General features: G+C 39.8%; 1 protein-coding gene across 1 annotated transcript; it reads left to right on the top strand.

Moving 5' to 3' along the window:
• Positions 1-10,944: 10,944 nt before the first annotated feature.
• ednrba (endothelin receptor Ba) lies at positions 10,945-20,571 on the top strand. Its single transcript, XM_082165561.1, has 7 exons — positions 10,945-11,821; positions 16,854-16,966; positions 17,063-17,267; positions 17,393-17,542; positions 17,793-17,926; positions 18,128-18,236; positions 18,907-20,571. The coding sequence occupies exons 1-7, from the start codon at positions 11,411-11,413 to the stop codon at positions 19,042-19,044; spliced, it is 1,260 nt and encodes a 419-aa protein (XP_082021687.1). The 5' UTR covers positions 10,945-11,410; the 3' UTR covers positions 19,045-20,571.
• The last annotated feature ends 1,910 nt before the right edge of the window (positions 20,572-22,481 follow it).

The following is a 22,481-nucleotide window of genomic DNA, read 5'->3' as shown; positions in this document are numbered from 1 at the left end:
CTCTACAAAGGCTATTTTAATAATATGCAGACAACTTTGGGAATAAAGACACAAGAATATATTTGTAAATATTTATTTAAACAGCAATCACACTCCTTTAAAAATCCTAATCTCAGTCATTCATGAGAAACGAACAGTTCTAAATCATAGAATGTCAGCAACAACTAATCTGGGAAAATTTGGAGAAATATGCCTTTTTTGTAGGTCTTGCAACGCTTCCTACAGGATCAGGTCTGTAATAGTTCAGGTAAACTCAGAGTACTGAAACACATGCTACAAAACGATTAATTATTTATAAAATATCAGTTCAACTTTATTACCTGTTTGAAATAAATAATCCATAAAACAAAACGAGGCGCTCACGCTAATAATTTCTGTTCCACTCGCTTGTATTTGTCGCCCCGCCCACGCTATGGTCTCGTGAATATTCATGATAGCGCCACCCATTGGAACCAAATATTTCAGGAACCGAATATATTGTAACACCGGATCGCCTCACATTTGCGTTTGAATAGCGCGCGCTCTCCGTGGGCGGAGTCAAATTAAAACATAATGAGCTGAGATGAGAACGACTGACATCTCTCTCTTTTCATACATAGTACATGAACTGAGAATATTTGTTTTTTATAAAAATTACTTCATTTAAAAGAAGAGAATTCAAGCTTCATGCCTGTGTGTCTGTATGCCTGTTTGACTGAGTATTCGCTGAGTTACAGTTCATTTTCGGACGCGTTTCAGAATGGACTGCACTGACAGAGAGGAGGCAGCACTCGCATCATGTTTATTTTTCTTTATTTGGCGAAAAGCACAACACTTTGTTTTTATTATGAGTATACACAAAAAAAAAACACACTTAACAGGATCGATTGATGTATAACACAAGCATATAAGATAAAAATGAATATTAGTATTTTGATTCTTTTTTGCACTGATAAGGAAATCAGAAAAACCCCCGACCTCAGGGGGTTAAACTTTAATATTCTTTTGGATGCTTTTGAGACTCTCAGCGTGCTTGAAATTGCATGAAACTCGACAGACACATCACATTTATTAGCCAATAGACATGTGCAAAGTTTCAGAAATGGGCGTGGTGGAGGGGCTCAGTAGCGCCACCTTTTGACAAAAAGGGGGGGTTAGTTTTATCTACAGTCACAAAACTTGGTACGTATATTGTTCTTATCAAGCCGGACAACTTTCTAATTTACAGTCATTAGCTCCGACCAACAGGAAGTCAGATATTTTAGTCTGAATGTGGATTTTTTTGCAAAATCAGCCTCTGAATTTTTAGCCACTCCTCTTAAGTGGTTTATTTTATTCCCACCAAACTTTTTCAACATGATGAAAATACATTAAAGATGCTAAATTGTGAACGGATATTGAATATCTCAAACGGTTTTGCTATGGCGAGGGATTAAATTAATGTCAAAAAGGAAGCAGGAAACGTCTCATATCTTCTAAAAATGTAATTATACACCATTTATTTTTATATAAAATTCTACAAATATTAGAACTAAAACCATTTTATTCTGTTTTTGCTATTCAAGAAGTATGAAAAAGTTAAAAACAGGCTATTTAGTGCTATTTGGTTAAACAAAAAAGCATACATAGTGCCCTCTTTGATAATGAATAATGGTGCACACACAAATCACACACACGTTGGAAAGAATGATACTTTGACTCAAGTATTACTATATCCTTCAGGAATTACTTTTTGGATCAGTAGCCTTTTCTAAGGTGAAAAGCATGATAACTCTCTAATAATGTAGTAATTATTATTAGTGGTAGTAATATTTTATTTTTATTTATTTTTTTTGCCGTGTGGGGTTGCTCACTCGACTGCATTGATCAAAAAGCACGATTGGAAACGACATGCTGACGACACAGCTTACAGTTTTTTTCGATTGCTAAAGGACAGTGAGCACAACTGGAGCTACATGTGCAAAACTCTAACTACAGTCTGCACTACCAACAGTCACCTGAGCTAAACAGTTCACATCACCTGCAAAACTCATTCCAAGCAACACAACTCTTAACACATGGCTCAAAACAGGCTCAGTGCAGCCAAACACTATGCACAACCCTCACTGAGATAACACACACTGTCACTCAGAACACACTGAGAGTAAAAACACTAGCATCAAACACCAATACAGAAAATACAAACTTTTCATCTTTACAGTTTGAACAATTTCAGTGACTTCATACAAAGTAATATTTTCTTCAAAGAAAAGAGTGACATTCTTTCACATGATTTATTTACATTTTTAGAACATAACAATTCTTTAAGGTAAATGAAAATTAGCAGTTTGCTTCAATAGTCTGTAGTAATTTACGGAATTACAGTAATGAGAAAAAAAAGGTAGAAACTAAAAGTACATACTGTAATTCGAACAAACAATTGAGGGGATAATCCTGCTTAGCCTTTCAGCTGAAATTGCAATCAGCAGTGTTTGAAAGGCACAAGGCTGAAATTTATTCTGTTTTGAATGTTTGGTTCACAGTTTTGACAGCAGTGTGTTAGCATTTGAACAAAGTGCTGTAAATCCACAGTGTTGTACAGGTTGTGGTTAAAGTCATGGGATAAGTGTGTAGAGTTTTGAAAACTGTGTTCAAGCAATGAAAAACGAACTAGAGTTTGGTCCACATGAACTGCTGCTGTGCAGACTGTAGTTAGAGTTTTGCACTTGTGACTCCAGTTGTGCCCACTGTCGTTTAGCAATCGAAAAAAACTGTAATAACAAGTAACCGTGATTGTTCTCTTTGATTTTGAAACTGATACCGCCTTTGATTTCGTAGCGGGTTGGATCCACTACTAGAAGAGAAAACGTGTTCATCTTGACTGCACTTATTTCACTTCTCCCTTACTGCAGCTGCCTATTCTCGCCTAAACAGAGCCGTAGAGGATTCGGGGCCCCCTGAAAAAATATTGATGCGTGCCCACACCACCCTCCACCAATATCATATACTGTACAATAGATGAGCATGGAGGCCCACATATAACGCCTCGGTTACGACTGTAACCTCGGTTCCCTGAAGAGGGAACGAGCGTTGCGTCGAAATTGACGCTATGGGGAACGCTTTGCGTGATGGCGTCTTGAAGCACATGTAAAATCAGTCCAATGGTGTGGCGGAACGTCAGAGGTGGGTGACGTCACGTACCAGGAAGCTATAAAAGCCGGCCCGAAACAGAAAACGAAAGCTACGTAGAGTCTGAAGTCGTGCTGACAGGCATGAAGGAGATATGGCAAGGCGACGCAACGCTCGTTCCCTCTTCAGGGAACCGAGGTTACAGTCGTAACCGAGGCGTTCCCTTTCAAGGGAACTCGCGTTGCGTCGAAATTGACGCTATGGGGAACGTCTATACCAACGCCACCATAGCTACAAATGTCTGTCCTGTGTGTAATCAAGTGAGCAGCACTAGGAAGACAAAACCTGAGACCCTGGAGTAGAGTCTAGGTCTAAAGAGTAGAACCTGACGAAGGTGTGCGGTGAGGACCAGCCTGCCGCATCACAAACGTCCTGCAAATATACTCCTGATATAAGGGCCTTAGAGGCCGCCATACTCCTAGTAGAGTGCGACCGGACAGCCAAAGGAGAAGGCTGCCCAGCCGCCTCATAAGCAAGTGAGATAGCCTCAACCACCCACTTGCTCATCCTTTGCTTAGACACTGGACCTCCCTTGTTAGGGGACCCAAAGCATACAAACAATTGATCGCTTCTTCGCCACAGGGCAGCTCTGTGGACATATGCGTCTAACGCCCGAACAGGGCAAAGCAAATTATTCGCCTCCTGGTCCGCATTTTGAAAAGGAGGAGGACAGAAGGCCTGCAGAACAATAGGTCTAGCCACATTAGTGGGGACCTTGGGGATATAGCCCGGTCTAGGATGAAGAAAAGCTTTGACCATACCCGGAGCAAACTCCAAGCATGACGGAGCAACCGACAACGCTTGGAGATCCCCTATTCTCTTTAGAGAAGAAATGGCTAGAAGGAACAGAGCTTTTAAAGTCAAGAATTTCTCAGGAACCTCCTCAATAGGCTCAAAGGGGGCCAGGGAAAGGCCTTGCAGTGCAATGGACAAATCCCAAGGTGGCACCCTAGAGCGGACTGCAGGCCTCAGCCTCCAAGTGCCACGAAGGAAACGAGATACCAGAGGGTCTTTCCCCACAGACATTCCACCCAAAGGAATGTGGTAAGCACCTATAGCCGCCACATAAACCTTTAAAGTGGACGGGGTCAGACCTGCAGTGAACCGGTCCTGCAGGAACTCCAGAACTGTACCAATTGGGCAGTTGACTGGATCCAACCGACGGTCACTACACCAAGAAGTGAATACTCTCCACTTCAGGGCATAAAGTTTCCTCGTGGAAGGAGCTCTGGACTGTAGAATGGTCTCAACAACCTCAGTTGAGAGACCTGACTCTATGAGCTGGGCCCCCTCAGAGGCCAAGCCCACAGGTTCCACAGTTCCGGTCGGGGGTGAAAAATCGAGCCCCCTGCTTGGGACAGAAGGTCCCTCCTGACAGGAAGCTCCAGAGGATGCCCGTCGAGGAGGGACACAAGATCGGGAAACCATACTCTGCCCGGCCAGCGCGGGGCTATAAGAAGCAGGCAAACCCGGTCCCTGCGAACTCTCTCCAGAACTCCCGGGAGCAGAGCAACTGGGGGAAAGGCGTACAGACGTAGCCTCGCCACGTCTGTACCATAGCATCCAGTCCCAGAGGAGCTGGATGCGTGAGGGAGAACCAAAGTGGACAGTGAGACGTCTCTCGAGACGCAAACAGATCCACTTGTGTTTGGCCAAACTCCCTCCATATCAGCTCCACCACCTCGGGGTGGAGCCTCCATTCCCCGGGCCTCGGCCCCTGTCTCGACAGAGTGTCTGCTCCTATATTCTGGACCCCGGGGATGTAGGCTGCCCTGAGTGACAGCAACTTCCCCTGGGACCACAAGAGGATATGGCGTGCCAGATTGGATAATGGGCGCGAGCGCAAACCCCCTTGGTGGTTGATATAGGCGACTACCGACGTGTTGTCCGTATGCACTAACACATGGTGTCCCCTGTGATCTGTGATAAAGCTCCTCAGAGCCCGGAAGACAGCTAACATCTCTAGGCGATTGATATGCCAGGAACGATGATGGTCTTCCCACAGACCTTGAGATGAGCGACCCTCTAGGATCGCTCCCCAACCCGTGAGGGAAGCATCCGTCGTTAGCAGTTTGCGACGACAAGGAGCTCCCAGCACTGGGCCCTGGGACAGGAACCAAGGTTTCTTCCACATAACCAAGGCACGTAGGCATCGCCGCGTGACCTTGATTGTGCGAAATGGGTTGCCCCTCGGGGAAAACCCTCTGGTCCTGAGCCACCACTGCAGGGGCCTCATGTGCAGTAGTCCAAAAGGTATCACGTTGGAAGCTGCTGCCATGAGACCCAACAGTCTCTGGAACTGTTTGACAGTGAGTAGCTGGCCTAGCTTTACACTTTTCACAGCTGCAAGGATGGAATCTACACGTGGCGGTGACAGGCGCGCCTGCATCGACACTGAATCCCAAACCACGCCTAAAAAAGTGGTCCTCTGAAGTGGAGAAAGCACACTCTTCTTGGCGTTCAGCCGTAACCCCAGCTCTTTCATATGGGCGAGGACGACATCTCGATGCCGAATCGCCTCCTGATGCGACTGAGCTAAAATCAACCAATCGTCGATGTAGTTCAATATGCGAATACCCCGAAGGCGCAAGGGCGCCAGAGCTGCATCCACGCATTTGGTGAAAGTGCAGGGTGATAAAGCCAGGCCCGAATGGAAGAACTCGATATTGATATGCTTTGCCCCCGAAAGCAAACCTCAGGAACTTCCAATGACACGGACGGATGGAAATATGGAAATATGCGTCCTTGAGGTCTATCGTGACAAACCAGTCCTCGGACCTGATCTGTGGCACGATTTGTCTCAATGTTAACATTTTGAACTTGAGCTGCATGACTGACTCGTTCAGAACTCGAAGATCTAAAATGGGACGCAATCCCCCGTCCTTCTTTGGAACTATGAAGTACCGGCTGTAAAACCCGGTTTCCCTGTTGGAGGGAGGTACATATTCTATGGCCCCTTTCTCTAACAGAGTGTTTACTTCCTGTTCCATAACCAGAACCTGCTCGGGGCCCACCACTGTGGGCAGGACCCCCATAAACCGAGGTGGGTGTTTCTTGAATTGTATCTGATACCCTTTTTCCACAGTCTGCAGAACCCAACGAGAAACATTTGACAGTAGCTTCCACGCTGTCAAAGATTCTACTAGAGGTACCAGCCTCTCGAGACTGGTTTCTGGATTTTGTTGCTGTTGAGTAGTCGGTTCGTCGCCCTGTAACGGCGCACCGGCAGGGAACGACCGAACAGACTGCTCTAGCACCCTCCTCAGAGGGGGTGGGCATCCCGAGGCCACTACGTTTCCGGGTGGACCTTGAGATATGTGCTCGCCGGAGACCGCTGCGCCCTGAAACACCGGAGGCGGCAGGGTTGGCAGACCGGTCCCCTGAGGGTACCGAAGAGAGACGGGCACCGTAAAAAGAGGTGTTGACCACTCTGCTTCGGGGGGGACTACCCTCATTTGTCCTGAGCCCTCGGACATCAGGACTTTTTCCCAGCAGCCTTCTTGGCGGTAATAACGGTCCACAGATCCGTTCTACCCCTCGAAGACTGCTGGGTTTGAGAGCGCCCTCCGTGTCCCTGAGATTTTTGTGGGGGAGCACGGGAGGAAACGCTCTGTTTCTGAGTGGCACGGTGCTCAGCGCTCGTTTTGTGATGAGTGAGGCTGCTCCCGCTCAGCAGCCCCAATGAAAGAACGGCGGGGGAGAAGTTTCTGAAGTGCAGCTGCCTGTTTTGAAGCTTCTTGTGATTTAGCTACAGCACTATTAACTGCATCTCCAAATAACCCTTGAGTGGAAACTGGTGCATCTAAAAGAACATGTTTTTCTTTGTCCTTTATATCACTTAAGTTGAGCCACAGATGCCTCTCAGTGGCCACCAGGGCTGCCATAGAGCGTATCAGACACAGTATCGGGACCAATTCCCCCGCCCTCCTCAGAATCACCCCATAATTCAGCCTGGTACGCTTGCATTAGTGACATTGTGTGTAGACACGCTGCAGCTTGGCCGGCGGCGGCATAAGCCTTATGAACCAGGGAAGATGTGTACTTTACTGGCTTGGATGGTAGTGCAGGAGCCTTCAGAGAAGATGCCGTTGTTGGAGAGAGATAGCTCGCGAGCGTCTCTTCCACCTTCGGCATCTCCCCATAACCATGCTCTTTACAATTGTGAATGGATGAATAGTGTGATGTTTGTGCAGTATACACTCTATATGACACTGGTTTCCCCCACGATCTCGACACCTCGGTGTGGAGATCGGGGAAAAACGGAAGGCTTCTGCGCTGAGGCTGTGCACGAGATGGCAGGAAACGCTCGTCGAGCTTGCTTTTCGAACGAGCGCCCTGCCGATCCTCTGGCCACTCAACAGATAATCGCTCGACAGCTCTCGTAACTACATCGAGCAATTCTTCAAACGCATGAGACTGAGGTGGCGAATCCTCAGACTCAGCGTCAATACTAACAATGTCCAACTCCTCAGAGCTGGACAATTGCAGTATTGGTGCCTCCATCGGGGTGGAAGAAACCGCAGCGCGTGCTTCCACACCCTGATGAGAGGCACTGGATCTATCAGAAAGAGGCTGAGATAAGGCAGAGCCCGTCTCAACATCCACTGATAGATCCATTTGCGAACCCCAGGTCTGTGATCGACGCCGTGCCTCGGCAGCGGCGGGACCAGAGCCCTGGGGAACGCGATCCTGGTTAAATAAAGCCAGGCGGGATCTGAGCGTACGCATAGGAAGCGCATCGCAATGCTCACAGCCAGCACCCTCGAGTGCTGACTGGGCATGCTCTTCACCCAAACAGACAACACAAAGAGTGTGAGTGTCCCCACTCGTTAAATAACGCGGGCAGGGGTGAACACACACTCTAAACTGCTGCTGCTTACTCGCTATACTGAATATATAATGTAATATAGACAGACAACACCAAATAACAAGGACAGATCACACAGAGCGCAACTGAAGACTCAGAAAGCTTTCGTTTTCTGTTTCGGGACGACTTTTATAGCTTCCTGGTACGTGACGTCACCCGCCTCTGACGTTCCGCCACACCATTGGACTGATTTTACATGTGCTTCAAGACGTCATCACGCAAAGCGTTCCCCATAGCGTCAATTTCGACGCAACGCGAGTTCCCTTGAAAGGGAACAGAAGATGGTGATGTTGTTGTAAAACCTTTATTTTAAAAGTTAAATGTTTATATAAAAAATATAAAAACTAACAAAAAGCAAGAAATTGTTGAATAATAATAAAACCAATTTTAAAAAGGTAACAGCAAAATAATGTTGTTGTTTTTTCCCATCAGTCTGTTATAATTCATAAATCAAAAAGTAAACATTTAGAAATTGACAAGAATGCAGTCAAATTTGACAAATAAAATGATTTATTTTCTTTTCTTTTTTTTTATAAAGATAATATGGAAATGGTAATATTATTAAATAAATCTAATAAATGTATTCATCCAAGTGCAGTGTGTATTCGTGTTTTATTGATGTAATACATCAGCAGCCGGCAGGTCAGGTGCATAATGCAATGCGTCGTGACTCGTGTAAATTTAGTGACTCTATGTACAATAGTGTAAAAAGAGAAATTTTGACCACGTAATCATTCGGTCGATTGTGGTGCGCACCGATAATGAAGACTGACAGGACCCGGCAGGCTTTAGTCGACGGTAGTTTTCTTATTCCCAGCGAAATAACAATGCAACCTGTCTTTAAGAACGTATTGATCGACTTGGATACAACAACTCTCCTGGCCTCCCTCTCATTATTTTCATGCCATTTCTGGCACCCTGATTTATGGGGGGTTTTTTTGTACGAAATTTTCAGTCAGTCAATCTCCTGCTCTTCCACCAAGTTCATCGTTAACTTCAGGCACTGCAGCCTCAACTCTGATTGGTTCTGTTCACGAGCTGGGGTGGGACTTACAATTTGATTGGGTCCATCTGATGTTTGTCACTGACTGAATAAATAATAAATACTTTAGATCGGACTAAACCATTTTTAGGGAGGTAAGATAAGCAGATATTTGGAAAAAATATTTAACCAAATTGCATGTTTTTGTGGTTTTCATTTAAATCTCAGGCATGCAACTAATATTTAAATATTATAATTATTCAAACAACAGGGGCCTATATAGTATAACTGCTGGATTTTGTGGGGCCCCCTGGGCAGCGGTGAATTGTCACCACCTTTCACCCCACTAGCGACGGCCCTGCGCCTAAAATTCAGGCGAGGAGCATCTCAAACGAGCCTAATGTCTCGCTAACCAAAGGACGACTAAATAGCGACATAGTCAGAACGTACCATGTTCAGTGGCGGATTTAGCAAATCGGGGGCCCAAGGCGAAGGTAGGCTATGGGCCCCTACCCATTCAATCTTTAAAAGAGAACGAAAAAAATATGTACCGACTGAATGGTGGATAGGCAGGTAAAGCTAATCTACGGGGAAGTAAAGGTTAGAGAGGAGAAAAAAACGTCCCCTTTAAACCCTGCATTGGCTACACTTCTTTACTCCTAAACAGAAACATGTTACAATGTTTACATGGTACAATTTCTGGTAAGCTATGTTTTATTTTTGCTTGGCAAATTTCACCATTTCGATTCAATTCTTGTGATTTGATTCAATATTGACTCAAGATTAGGTAACGTTTCACAAGACATGTTACTTTTTCTCAAGAAAAAAAAAAGCCCTATCAGCTGGTATAATTTAAGGTTAAAATAAGTAATATAGTAGGCCTACACATATTTAGCCAAATACTCTCTATAGCTCTTTTTTTCCTAGCTAATTAAATGGCTTTCCTAAGGTAAATGTTATGTGAAGATTGTTCTCCAGCTGTTTTACCTCTTTCCGCGGTTGAAAAACACTTATTGATCGATATTATGAATGAGGAATATGTACATTTCGGTAAGTTATACGGTATATTTCAACATTGTTAATTCGTGTTTATTTACTATTAGGTAGAGATGATCAGTTCACGTGCCGCTATAGGAATCTGTCACGTCACATTAAAACGGCAAAACGGTATTTATTGTTTGAATTTCGTAATAGAATTGACAGAATCTGAGAGCTGAGATTTTTTTAAATATCATGATTCATAAACTGCTCAGTTTTGTCTGTCGATCTCCGTGTCCTCTTTGCTTCACGATTTTTCTGTGCGTTGGACGTTGTTGTTCCTGATCTGTATCCCCAACAGTAGCCATAAAAAAGTTTGTCATCTTTGGCAGCGTTCCCAAATACTTATCAGCGTCTTTTCACTATTTTTCTTTTATTTGAGCCGCTTGGGTAACTTCGAAACTTTACATTTTCGCGTTTAGACTCGTCTTGCTCTGGGGATCAATTGCTCTATTTCCCAGTCCTCCTGTTACTGCGTGTTGTTTATCTTTCGCGCCGCGCACTTTTTCGGACTTTTTGCTTTCCTCCCGCTTCCTCCTTTTTTCAGCACCGCTTGGGTAGCTAGCTTCGATTCATTTTTACTCTGTCTACTACTCTGTACACTCTGTCTGTCAATCACTTCTTTTTCTCCGTCAGTTTTTTTGGCACAGCCTTGTCACTTTCGCAGATGCGCAGTAAAAGTGAGATAATGGAATAGTCCAATGTTGTGAGGCGGGGGGGCCCCCTCCTGCCTGCGACACTAATGATTGATGCCATTTTTCGCAAATGGAGTTTTAGAAATATATTATAAAAAAAATATATAAAAAAAACTTAAGCATAAGTTAATAGGGCATTTTGGGGGCCCCTAGGTAGCTCGGGGCCCAAGGCAATTGCCGACCTTTGCCTAATGGTAAAGTCCGCCCCTGACCATGTTTGCTGGGTAATTACATGCACGCGGTCACCATCCCTCTCGTTATAGTCTGCGTGGTCCTTTCTGATCGTCAAGTTATTTAGAGGGTCAGGGGAGAGAGTAGGCTAGTCTGAGGAAACGCTGCACAGATACAACAGGGATAAAACACTTAAGCGTAACGTTGTGGTTATGTGAAACATGTCCTTGCGTTTAGAAGGAAATGTGCGCTAAATTAAGTCATCTGGAGTTCTGATGGATTAACTTGTCCAGAGACGAAAGGACTTTCTCTCGATTTTCTCTTTACGAATAACTTGCGAAGGGTACCAATATTGCAACCAATATTATCGTGAAGAGACTATTTCCATTGGTTTATTAAAGCCTCTGTAATTTTAGCACCAGACCTTTGGCTGCCTGTCAATCTAATGATTAAATTAATAACAGTTTTACCATAGTGTGTATTTACCATAGGCTACATTTCATATAAACGATGGACACGAGATGCGTTGTTTTTTTGCTCATTCTCCTGTCTGGACACCTCGTCTTAATAAGTGCTCAAGGGAAGGATTTTAATCAGAGGCAATTTTCCACGGGACCCGTGTCTCCAACTCTCAAATCTGCACTTGGAAAAGACAATGTGGTCAATGAGTCCATGCCTCGACGACCAAGAGTTTTGCCGCCTATGTGCACTGGTCCCACGGAAATCAGGGATACTTTCAAGTATATTAACACCGTGGCTTCATGCCTTGTGTTTGTTGTTGGGATAATCGGAAACTCCACGCTGCTCAGAATCATTTATAAAAATAAATGCATGCGTAACGGTCCTAATATCCTCATTGCAAGTCTGGCGCTCGGGGACCTGTTGCATATCGTGATAGACATACCCATCAACGTGTATAAGGTAAGCACAGTTTGCAGGACAGCTTTTATTTATTTAGTCTTTCATAAAAATTTTTTTTTTTAAAAAACACCTTTCGTTTTCTCTTTTAAACTTGTAAACTCAGTTTACTTGGTTGCAACGTTAATAAACAGTACCTCACAGTTTTGAAATCTGAAACAGGTCAATGCCATTTTATGAGCATTGCAATATTCAACCAATTATGTAGATCAATTCACACATCCTTCTAATTTAACTTTTGGGAAGGCTTGAGACATGGGTCCACAATGTAAAAAAAAAAAAAAAAAAAAAAAAAATTAACCAAACTATGTACAATTCAAATAGCAATTTCTTATGGAAGCTTGTTTCCGCCACTGAATAATAAATAAATAATAATAATTGCGACTTTTTATCTCACAATTGCGAGTTTACATCTCGCAATTCTGACTTTATAACACGCAATTGCGACTTTATATCTCGCAATTCTGACATATTTTCTCAGAATTGTGAGATATAAACTCACAATTGTGAGATATAAAGTTTATTCCCTAAGGGGAAAAAAGACGGCCTTTTTTTATTTTATTTTTTACCACAGCATAGTTTATATCTCACAATTCTGACTTTATAACACGCAATTGCGACTTTATATCGTGCAATTCTGACTTTATATCTCCCAATTGCGACTTTATTTCTCAGAATTGCGACTTTATATCTCGCAATTGCGACTTTATTTCTCAGAATTGTGACTTTATATCCCGCAATTGCGACTTTATATCTCGCAATTGCGACTTTATTTCTCAGAATTGTAACTTTATATCTCACAATTCTGACTTCATATCTCGCAATTCTGAGAAAAAAAGTCACAATTCTGACTTGATATCTCGCAATTGTGAGAAAAAAAGTCACAATTCTGACTTGATATCTCGCAATTGTGAGAAAAAAAGTCAGAATTGTGAGATAAAAAGTCGCAATTATTATTATTTATTTATTATTCAGTGGCGGAAACAAGCTTCCATAGTTTCTAACAACAGTCTATTTAATTAAAAAAGTAATTTTCAAGGCAGCTAAATGTTGATTTACATTTAACAATGAACAACAATTTGTTGTGCTTTCATCTTTATGTAGATGTTCAAACCCTTCTATATGAAATTTGCATTATTTGCCTTTTAAAGGGGAACATACATCTGAAAGTTGAAATGAGATCCATACTGTACCGGTCAAAAGTTTGGAAACATTACTATTTGTATGTTTTTGAGTCTCTTCTGCTCACCAAGGTTGCATTTATTTGATCAGAAATGTATGCAGATTTGTTTTTTTTTACTATTGTGAAATATTCAATAATCCAATTTAAAATATGGTTTTCTATTTTAATATAGGCCTACTTGAAAATACAATTTATTTCTGTTAAGCAAAGCTGAATTTTCAGCATCATTACTCCTGTCTTCAGTGTCACATGATCTTTCAGAAATCATTCTAATATGCTGATGTATTATCAATGTTGGAAACAGTTGTTCTGCTTTTTTTTATTAAATTTTTTTTATAACATGTGATACTTTTTTTAGGATTCTTTGATTAATAAAAAAAGTAAAATAAAATAAAAGAACAGCATTTATTTAAAATAGAAATATTTCGTAATAATATATGGGCCGTTCTACAGAATTGGAGCAAACTGCTGTTCCACAACAAAAACAAACAAAAAAACACATTTAAAAAGCAAGTATTCAAATTTTAGATGTTTACACAGACGCTAAACTTTTATTATCTATTGAATCCCACAATAATATTTCAAATGTCAGTAAGCTTAATATAAAATCATAATTTATTGGGTACTTTCAATTGGGAGGTGGCTGTCTCGAACCCCAACCCCTAAATTTCAACTTGTGAAAATGATATTGAAATGTTTTTGTTTTTTATTGTTGTTTTTAAAAATATCTTTTGATTTCTTTTAAAAAGTGAAATTAAAAAACAACAACATTTATTATATATTTTATTTTTAAATCATGAAATTTTATGAAAAGAATGCGTCCCGCATTTTCATGTCACTACCGAAACAGTGTGTGTTTTAGTCCATAGATTTTAACCACACCCCTACATTTTTGATCAGGAAATATTCCTGTGTCCCTCTGTCTCATAGCCTCTCTTTCATTATAGATAGATACCATCATTTTGAGGGAAATGTGTTCTAAAGTCTGAACATTTGTGTGTTACTTTAAAGGGGTCATGAACTGGCTTAAAAAAAAATAAAAAATAAACTATTGTTGTCTGAGGTCAACTTACGACATTCGCTTGGTTTTTACATTAAAAAAGATCATAATGAATAAGTAATTGGCTATTTTCTACCCTGGTTTTGAGCCAGCTCCTGAAACGCTTGTTTTTTATGGGCGTGCCTCATTGAAGACTTGGAAGTAAACGCCCACTGCTATGATTGGATAACAGTTTTGCATATTATAATGAGTTTCATTTAATGTGCGAATCGGTGGGTGGGGCTAAACAGGCAGTGTTGAAGTAGGCGTTGATCTTCTTCTGCGGAGGCGGTGTTTTATACCCTTTGACGTCATAGATCCCCACTTTTAAAAAACCTGTCTTTCGCTGTGCCTGCTGTCTATAAAAGCTTTTATTGGACTAACAAAGAAGTTTTCAGTTCTGAAACTTACAGTATATTCTTATAGTATGATGACCTCTTACATGTCAAAAGCTCAAGGAAATTTTTATTTCTCAGTTCATCACCCCTTTAAGAGACGCCACTACCAAACACCTTTTTTTCTGCAATTTAAGCAGATTTTTATTTTTATTTTTATTTTTGGTTGTTATTCCATAAAAGTTTGTTTTTATGTGTGTGCAACTGTTCAGAACTGTGCTAGGTAACCATGTGCTGGTTATCATCTTTGAACTAGGCTCAAAAGTATCTAAAATTGTCACTACCGATACAGTCACTACTGAAACATGGTCAAGTTTTGGTTGTGACATGGTTTTCTGAGTGTTATTCGATACAATTTAGTTTTTGTGTGTGTACAACTGTTCAGAACTGTACTAGTTAACCATGTGCTGACTAGCATCTTTGAGTTAGGCTCAAAAGTATCTAAAATTGTCACTACCAAAACAGTCATGACCGAAACATGTCATCATTGTTTTGGTTGTGACAAAAGGGAACACATTTGGGGGAAATAATCAAAATTTTAGTACAGTTATGCAAATCATTAGTATCTTAGTATGTTTTAGTTGTGTTTTAGTATGCGAGTTAAAATTATGTAATGTGATGTGGCCGCTACCAAAACATTACTGTCACTACCGAAAATGTGCCGTCACGACCGAAACATGCATGTTTTGCCTAAAATGAAGTTTAGTTGAATTATCAACTAAGATGTTTATAGTGTTTGGTTCAATGTATATTCAAACTAATGAATCCTTAACTTTGAAATCAGTATGATTAACGTTTTGCCTTTTACAAAGAAAGATTGGATTCAAAATACAACAAATCTTATAAATTACACTTGAAATATTGTTAAAATTGTATTGATTTACCTGTGAATTTTTTTTTTTTTTTTTATGGCAAAAAAATTATTTATAAGGTCGATGTAAAAAAAAAAATAGGTCAATAAAAGCCTTCTTATTAAATAATTTATTATTTATTATTGTGTTTCGGTAGTGACAAATTTGGGGAGAGGAAACAATGCAATATGATTTATGAAAATACAATATGATAATTAACTGCACAATTACTAGAAATGTGTACCTTGGATATCATACAATTTGCATACATACAAAATTTGTGGAAAAAGACAAAAAAAAAATCAAGACGTTTCCAACTTATAATAACTAATAACTGAGTATCAAGTCAGCATATTAGAATGAGTTCTGAAGGATCATGTGACACTGAAGACTGAAGTAATGCAAATTCAGCTTTGCATCACAGAAATAAATTATATTGTAAAGTATATTAAAATAGAAACCCATTATTTTAAATTGTAATAATATTTCACAATATTACTGGGTTGTTTTTTTTCTTCTATATTTTTGATCAAATAAATGCAGGCTTGAAGAGCATAAGAGACTTCTTTCAAAAACATTAAAAATAGTAATGTGTCCACACTTTTGACTGTTCCTGTACATCTCAAGACAAAAATCTAACATGCTGTTGATCAACAAAAGGGAGAATATAAGATTAATATAAATATTAAATCGAATTTCATATTAAACAATAAAAAAAGAACGGTAACGCTTTACTGAATGCCTTTATTTATAATGCATTATAATGGTCTCCATAATTTATGTTATAATGCATTATATCTTTTCATAAATAACTGTAACCAAAGTTAAAATGCATTCAATTTGCACATTCCTTGTTACATCTGAAATTGTTTGTCTGTCATGTGTTTCAATGCATTATACTTTCTAAAGGTGTGTTCAATGAATAGGTATTATAATGTATTATAACTGTGGTTACAATTATTCATGAGACCATACAATGCATTATAAGGTGCATTACAAAGCATAATTATGCATTAAAAATGCTTTTCTAACTGGTCCTACTTGAACCGGTGTCTCCGCCATGGTAGGCGTGCGCCCTAACAAGGACGCTAAAGAAAGCAGTCTCTGGCGTCGGCCACTATTGTGCCTCTTGAGGCCAGGGGAGTGAGGTTTACATGCACAGCTCTTACTAGATTGCTTCTGTTACACTTTTATAATGCATTATATATAAAGGCTTTAAGTAGTGTTACTAAAAATAACCCACCAAAGTCCACCAATATTTTATCTTATGGGTTGTGGCCCGGCTTTTAAGCCCTTTATAAAGTATGTAGAGCAATCTGAGAAAAAATGACAGCTCCAGCTCATCAAAAAATCCATGATCTAACTCCATGAAACACAAAAATTGTTTTTACAAACTAGGAAGTCCCACATCCTCTTCAACACAGAGCTTTTAACAATTGGCTCACTAAAAACAAGGTGTAATTGTGTAGTCATAACAGCTCTTCTGGAAATATTTGGTTGAATTTTTTTTTCTCCCCTATGTAATTTTCTGTTGGCACTTATTGACACAAAAGTAACTGTCTTTCAGCTTCTGGCGGAAGATTGGCCATTTGGTGTTGGACTTTGCAAACTGGTTCCTTTTATACAAAAGGCGTCAGTTGGCATCACAGTGCTGAGTTTGTGTGCACTGAGCATAGACAGGTATCTGTATTTTGTTGTATTTGTTTGCTCTTAGCTCTTAGATAATATCTAGTAACACTAATTAATTTTGCTTCTGGCACTGATCATTGTCCCAAGGTTTCGAGCAGTGGCATCATGGAACCGCATTAAAGGCATCGGCATCCCCAAATGGACCGCTATTGAAATAATTCTGATATGGATGCTGTCCATTATACTTGCAGTGCCAGAGGCCATTGGCTTTGATATGATCACAATGGACTACAAAGGAGAGCTGCTTAGAATTTGCTTGCTCCACCCTATGCAGAAAAACGAGTTCATGCAGGTCAGTTTGCATGTCATACAATAGTTGGATCAACAAAATTTTGGACGACACATAATAATTGGACAACCCTGAATATGATTATAATTACTTGTCAGTGGTAATTTGGTATATGTGTTCATTTCCAGTTTTATAAGTCAGCCAAAGATTGGTGGCTTTTCAGTTTCTACTTCTGCATGCCGCTGATGTGTACTGCCATCTTCTACACTCTTATGACCTGTGAAATGCTTCGAAAGAAGAATGGAGTCCAAATTGCACTTAATGATCACCTAAAACAGGTCAGAGCACTCTGTCCTCTATGACTTTTGAAAGTGCACTGTATATTCTTTTAAGAGAGACCATACACTCCCTATACAAAATAAAGACATAATTGTGTACTGCCAATGGGACGTAAAAAGCTTGTTCACTTTAATAATTTGTCCCAAAGTTTGTTACTCTGGGGATAGCTTACTTGTCATTATGTCTTAATCCACTATGATTGTCTCTAAATCAAAATAAATAGGCAAAAGACATGATTGTGCTCTACAGAGGCGTGAGGTGGCTAAGACCGTGTTCTGTCTGGTGCTAGTCTTTGCACTGTGCTGGCTTCCACTGCACCTCAGCCGTATTCTAAAGCTTACCATTTATGATGAAAGAGACCCTAATCGCTGTGAGCTTTTGAGGTAAGATCACATCAACTATATTCAAAGGCTTCTCTTGTTAAAACACTGCAATGTTTTTCTAAACATTTAAATTTGGCTTTCAGAGGACAACAGTTCTGCCATGTAATCTAGAAACAAATAATCTCTCTATTTTTGGTAAATCATAGTCTTAATAATAATGAGCCTGTTTGTTTGTTTGTTTGTGTTTTTGTTTACCTGTAGTTTCTTCCTGGTTCTTGATCATATTGGGATCAACATGGCATCAGTGAACTCATGCATAAACCCAATCGCTTTGTACATGGTTAGCAAACGCTTCAAGAGCTGCTTCAGAGTAAGAACAGACTGACAGACAATGATGTACTGCTATGATGTAAAAATATTAAAAATATAGTAATAATATATTGGCAAATTTAGGTAAAATAAAAACTCCTATGTCAATGTACTAAATAATGTAGATATATGGCTACCATTTATATGATGTTGTCAGTGAAAACAAAAATATAAAAATTTCTCATCACTGAAATGAAAGTCTCTGCATATGATAATAATGTGATAATATCTGCATATGATAATACAAATGTTTAATACATAGGGCCACTTCCCACAGAACTTGTTTTTGCACTCCTCTGCACTACTTTTTGTTTTTCTGTATAATATGCATTAGACGGGTGTCCTGCTAGCTTTCAACATGAAATGTTGTTTTGAAACATTCATTGCGTGTGAAAGCCACATTTTATGATGTCATGTCATTTTTATGATGCCATGTCATGTTATAAAATGTTTAACTTAAAAAAAACACACACAAAAAAAACATGTTTTAAGACTGTGCATTCATTCTTTTCAGTGTAAACGATTTTCAAAGATTTCAATATTTAGTTTGTTCACCTGTATATTTTAAGGCCTTATTCAGTTAATCTTAATTTTCTTGCAAGTGTGAGCTATAGGCATCCTTCAGTAGTTTATATGATAAATAATACTTTTCTTCCTCTGTTCCCTTCCAGTCATGTCTGTGTTGCTGGTGCCTGCCTCCTGAAATGTTAGCCATGGATGACAAGCAGTCCTGCATGAAGCTGAAGGTGACAGAGCGAGGATCCGAACAAAGTAACAGCCGTGCCTCCAACAAATACACGTCAACTTAGGTACTGATCTGCATACAGGTATCGGTGGCCTACCAATTGCATTTAACATTTAGCTAATACCATGAAACCTAACTCTGAGTCAGCTGGAGGGATATTCATAACAAGTGAATGTGGTGCTACAGTATGAAAGATAAATCTAGGTTTTTTTCTGTTAGAGTAGGTAAAAAGGTATTGTAATGTATCTTTAAGTCCCAGTTAAATGTATCTTTAAAGCTGCCGTCGGCAAAATTTTTTTGATCATATTCAGTGTAATCGACACTATAATCCGACAGAACAACATAAATAAGGTGGTTTTAGAAAAAAAACCGAGCTTCTAACTCCACCTGGAGCGTGTTATTTGTTTTGCAAAAATCCAGCGCTCCCGCTTCATCAGGTCCAATCAGCGCAGGGGGGTGTGAGATCTGACTGTCAATCACAGGTCGTGCACACGCCACAGATCCCCCCTCACTCGCGCACGTTAATATCACATGCACACGCCACGCCTGAAGTTCGCCTGGAGATTGCATGAAGCGTGATGGCGGAGAGAAAATCTACTAACAAGCTTCCAATTCCTCGGTTATTGCTATCTATGGATAGATTAGCCAGGGCTGCCTACCTCCGAGTCCATGGTGTTGATAGATGCTGAAGAGACGGACGCGTTCACAGAAAATCAGGTACACACGCACAGTGACGCACTGACGAGCACGACCTCGATGGGAGGGTGCTCGCTGGTAGTGGGGAGGGGCATGAGAGTTGTAAACATTCAAAATTTTGGCTAATCGACCCAATCTGCCAGACTTGCCGACGGCAGCTTTAAGTCCCAGTTTTTACTCACTCCTGACTGGCATAATTTTACATGTAGTGTTAGGAACTGCTTTAAGTTTTATTTAACATTGGCATCCAGAATTTTTTATATTATGATAATGTTTAAGATGCCGGGGGGGGGGGGGGGGGGGGACTGTCAAATTCAACTGACTGATTTAACACTGATTCAATATCTCAGCATTGACACTGTCACACACTCTGAACAACACTGCTCACAAGTTTTGCCCAACCTTCATATATTCATGCTTCACGGAAATATTAGACCAAACTTGAATGTGACTTCACATGCTCTCTGTAGTTCCCTGTACATGTAAATATTTTTCAAATGTTATAAAGCAATTGATTGTAAGAACAAGGGTGGGTTTGTTTTTGGTGCACATGTTTTTGTATGGAATTCCCCTGCAGGGAATGGCAGAAATGTAATTAACCCTAGTGCAGAAGAGTATATTACTAATGTTACTGATATTATTATTAGCTTTGAAATGTTATACTTTTGTGCTCGCCTTGGCCTTGCCTTGAATAATTCATTATGTAATAGACACCATCAATTTTACTAATCACTTCATCATATTATAATTCCTGCTGTCTCTGTTCACTTCCTCTTTTTTGTAGTTCTTTCTAATATTTATGTATTTCTTTGTTGTATTGTCCATCTATTAGGTAAGACATTTTTTCTTACATTTATTGCTATGCAAATCTTAAGACAATAAAGACAGAAAAGTATGTTGCAGTTGACTGTGGTATCAGTGTGCAATAAAGTCGGAGTTGTTAAAATTAGCAATAGTAGTTTACTAATATTAACCAATGAAAGTGTTATCTTAATTATTTTGCTAAGGCAGATGAACTCAGGGCTTTAAAATCACATCAAGTCAGTGGAGCACAATCTTTCTCCTCAAGGTATTTGTTCGAAAAGTAAAACACGTCTTAAAGCTTGTCACTTTTTATTTTAACGATAGCCTGCACCATTAGTACATTGAATTATTAACATCATGGAGACAAGACATCAGGAATAGGAAGTCAACTAAATAGTGATCAAAAACGTATGCATTTGGACATGTCCTTGTCTGCCATGTTGGAAAATAATGGGTACACAGTAAACAACAAATGTGAAATCTACAGTAATTTACTGTGTTTGTGCACAGGAAATTACTGTATACCCGTTCACAGTAGAATACTCAGTCAAAAATTGCAGTAATAAAAGAAGTACTGTGATAGTCACAGTAATCAGCAATGTCCTGTAAAAAATCACAGTAACTTCAAATGTTCTGTAGAACACACAATAATTAATTATTTCCTGTAGAAAATTACGGTAACCAACGATGTGCTGAAGAACACAAAATAATCAATGATTCCCTGTAGAAAATCACAGTAACTTCCAACTGTAGAAAACACAATAATCAATTATGTACTGTAGAAAATTACAGTAACCAAAATACACTGTAGAACACACAATAATCAATTATGTACTGTAGAAAATCACAGTAACCAACAATCTGCTGTAGAAAATCACAGTAAACAATTATGTACTATATAGAGAAGGAAAACACAATACACTGGCAGCTAGGTTGCCAGCCAATTATTGCATTTAAACTGACCTTATTGTAATTCAGTATATATATATATATATATTTTTTTTATTTTTTTTTTTTACTGTGAATAGAGAATACAGGACACTAATATATTCTTTAATAAAACTTCAAAAGATGTCAAAAATCACAGAGGGTTTTCAACTACATTAGCCATGTTGCCCTTATCTTGTGACCTACCAGCGTCAGTTACGTTGCTTCACTGCCATTCACAAATCCTCTCCTGTGGCCTCATGAGATAATAAAGTGTCCATCGTATGCACACTTCAGAATCTTGTCAGAAGAAGTAGGTCATCCGGGTACTTTTTGCCTACTCTTTTATGAGTAATGTGAATTTGGACATACTTCTTTTGTCACTGTTTTTTGCCTACTTTATAGTAGGGAAGTATGTGGTTCCGGCTGAAGCCAAAGTCAACAAATAATGACAGGGTAAATGGGAACAGAACCAAACAAAAACAGAATATACACGTTACTGTTTTTTGCCTACTTTATAGTAGGGAAGTATGTGATTTCGGCTGCAGCCAAAGTACATTTTTCAAATTTTGCTGTTGTAGAACATGGACAGTACCAGCTAAAAGTTTAAACCAACCCTTACATTCACTTGAATAAGAAAGTGTGTCCAACTTTTCACTGGTACAGTACATTATGTCATGGGCACATAGTGGTGGTTATGTTTATGATTATTTGTGTTTATGAAAATAAAGAATAGCATAATAATCATAGCAGCATGATTTAAAGTGAGGCATGACTTTCCAGCAAGGAAAGACTTAACACCTACTTCAGTATTGCTGTAAAGCTGCAATACTTCATTGCATGAGGCAAATTGACCTATACTTACACAAGTTGTTGGTCAAAATGAATATCCTACTGGCCAAGCAAACTGATTAATCAGTCAGTATTTATGCCCTCCTGCCCACTCAGACTGAGTATTATGTCTCTGGGGGAGAGTACATGGCTTGCCCTGCTGTTTTTTAGGCTTGCTAATGCTAACGCTACCAGCAGCTCTGTGTGAGCAGAACTGGGCCCTCATTAAATTATGGAATAATT

The sequence above is a fragment of the Leuciscus leuciscus genome, assembly GCF_965113295.1.
Source record: "Leuciscus leuciscus genome assembly, chromosome: 3".
Classification (NCBI taxonomy): domain Eukaryota; kingdom Metazoa; phylum Chordata; class Actinopteri; order Cypriniformes; family Leuciscidae; genus Leuciscus; species Leuciscus leuciscus.
This window is presented reverse-complemented; position numbering and strand designations above follow the sequence as displayed.

Coding starts and splice junctions, on each gene's coding strand:
- ednrba (XM_082165561.1), top strand. CDS start 11,411: ATGGACACGAGATGCGTTGTTTTTTTGCTCATTCTCCTGTCTGGACAC. Junction 17,268..17,392: donor AGAAAAACGAGTTCATGCAG/GTCAGTTTGCAT, acceptor GTTCATTTCCAG/TTTTATAAGTCAGCCAAAGA. Junction 18,237..18,906: donor GCTTCAAGAGCTGCTTCAGA/GTAAGAACAGAC, acceptor GTTCCCTTCCAG/TCATGTCTGTGTTGCTGGTG.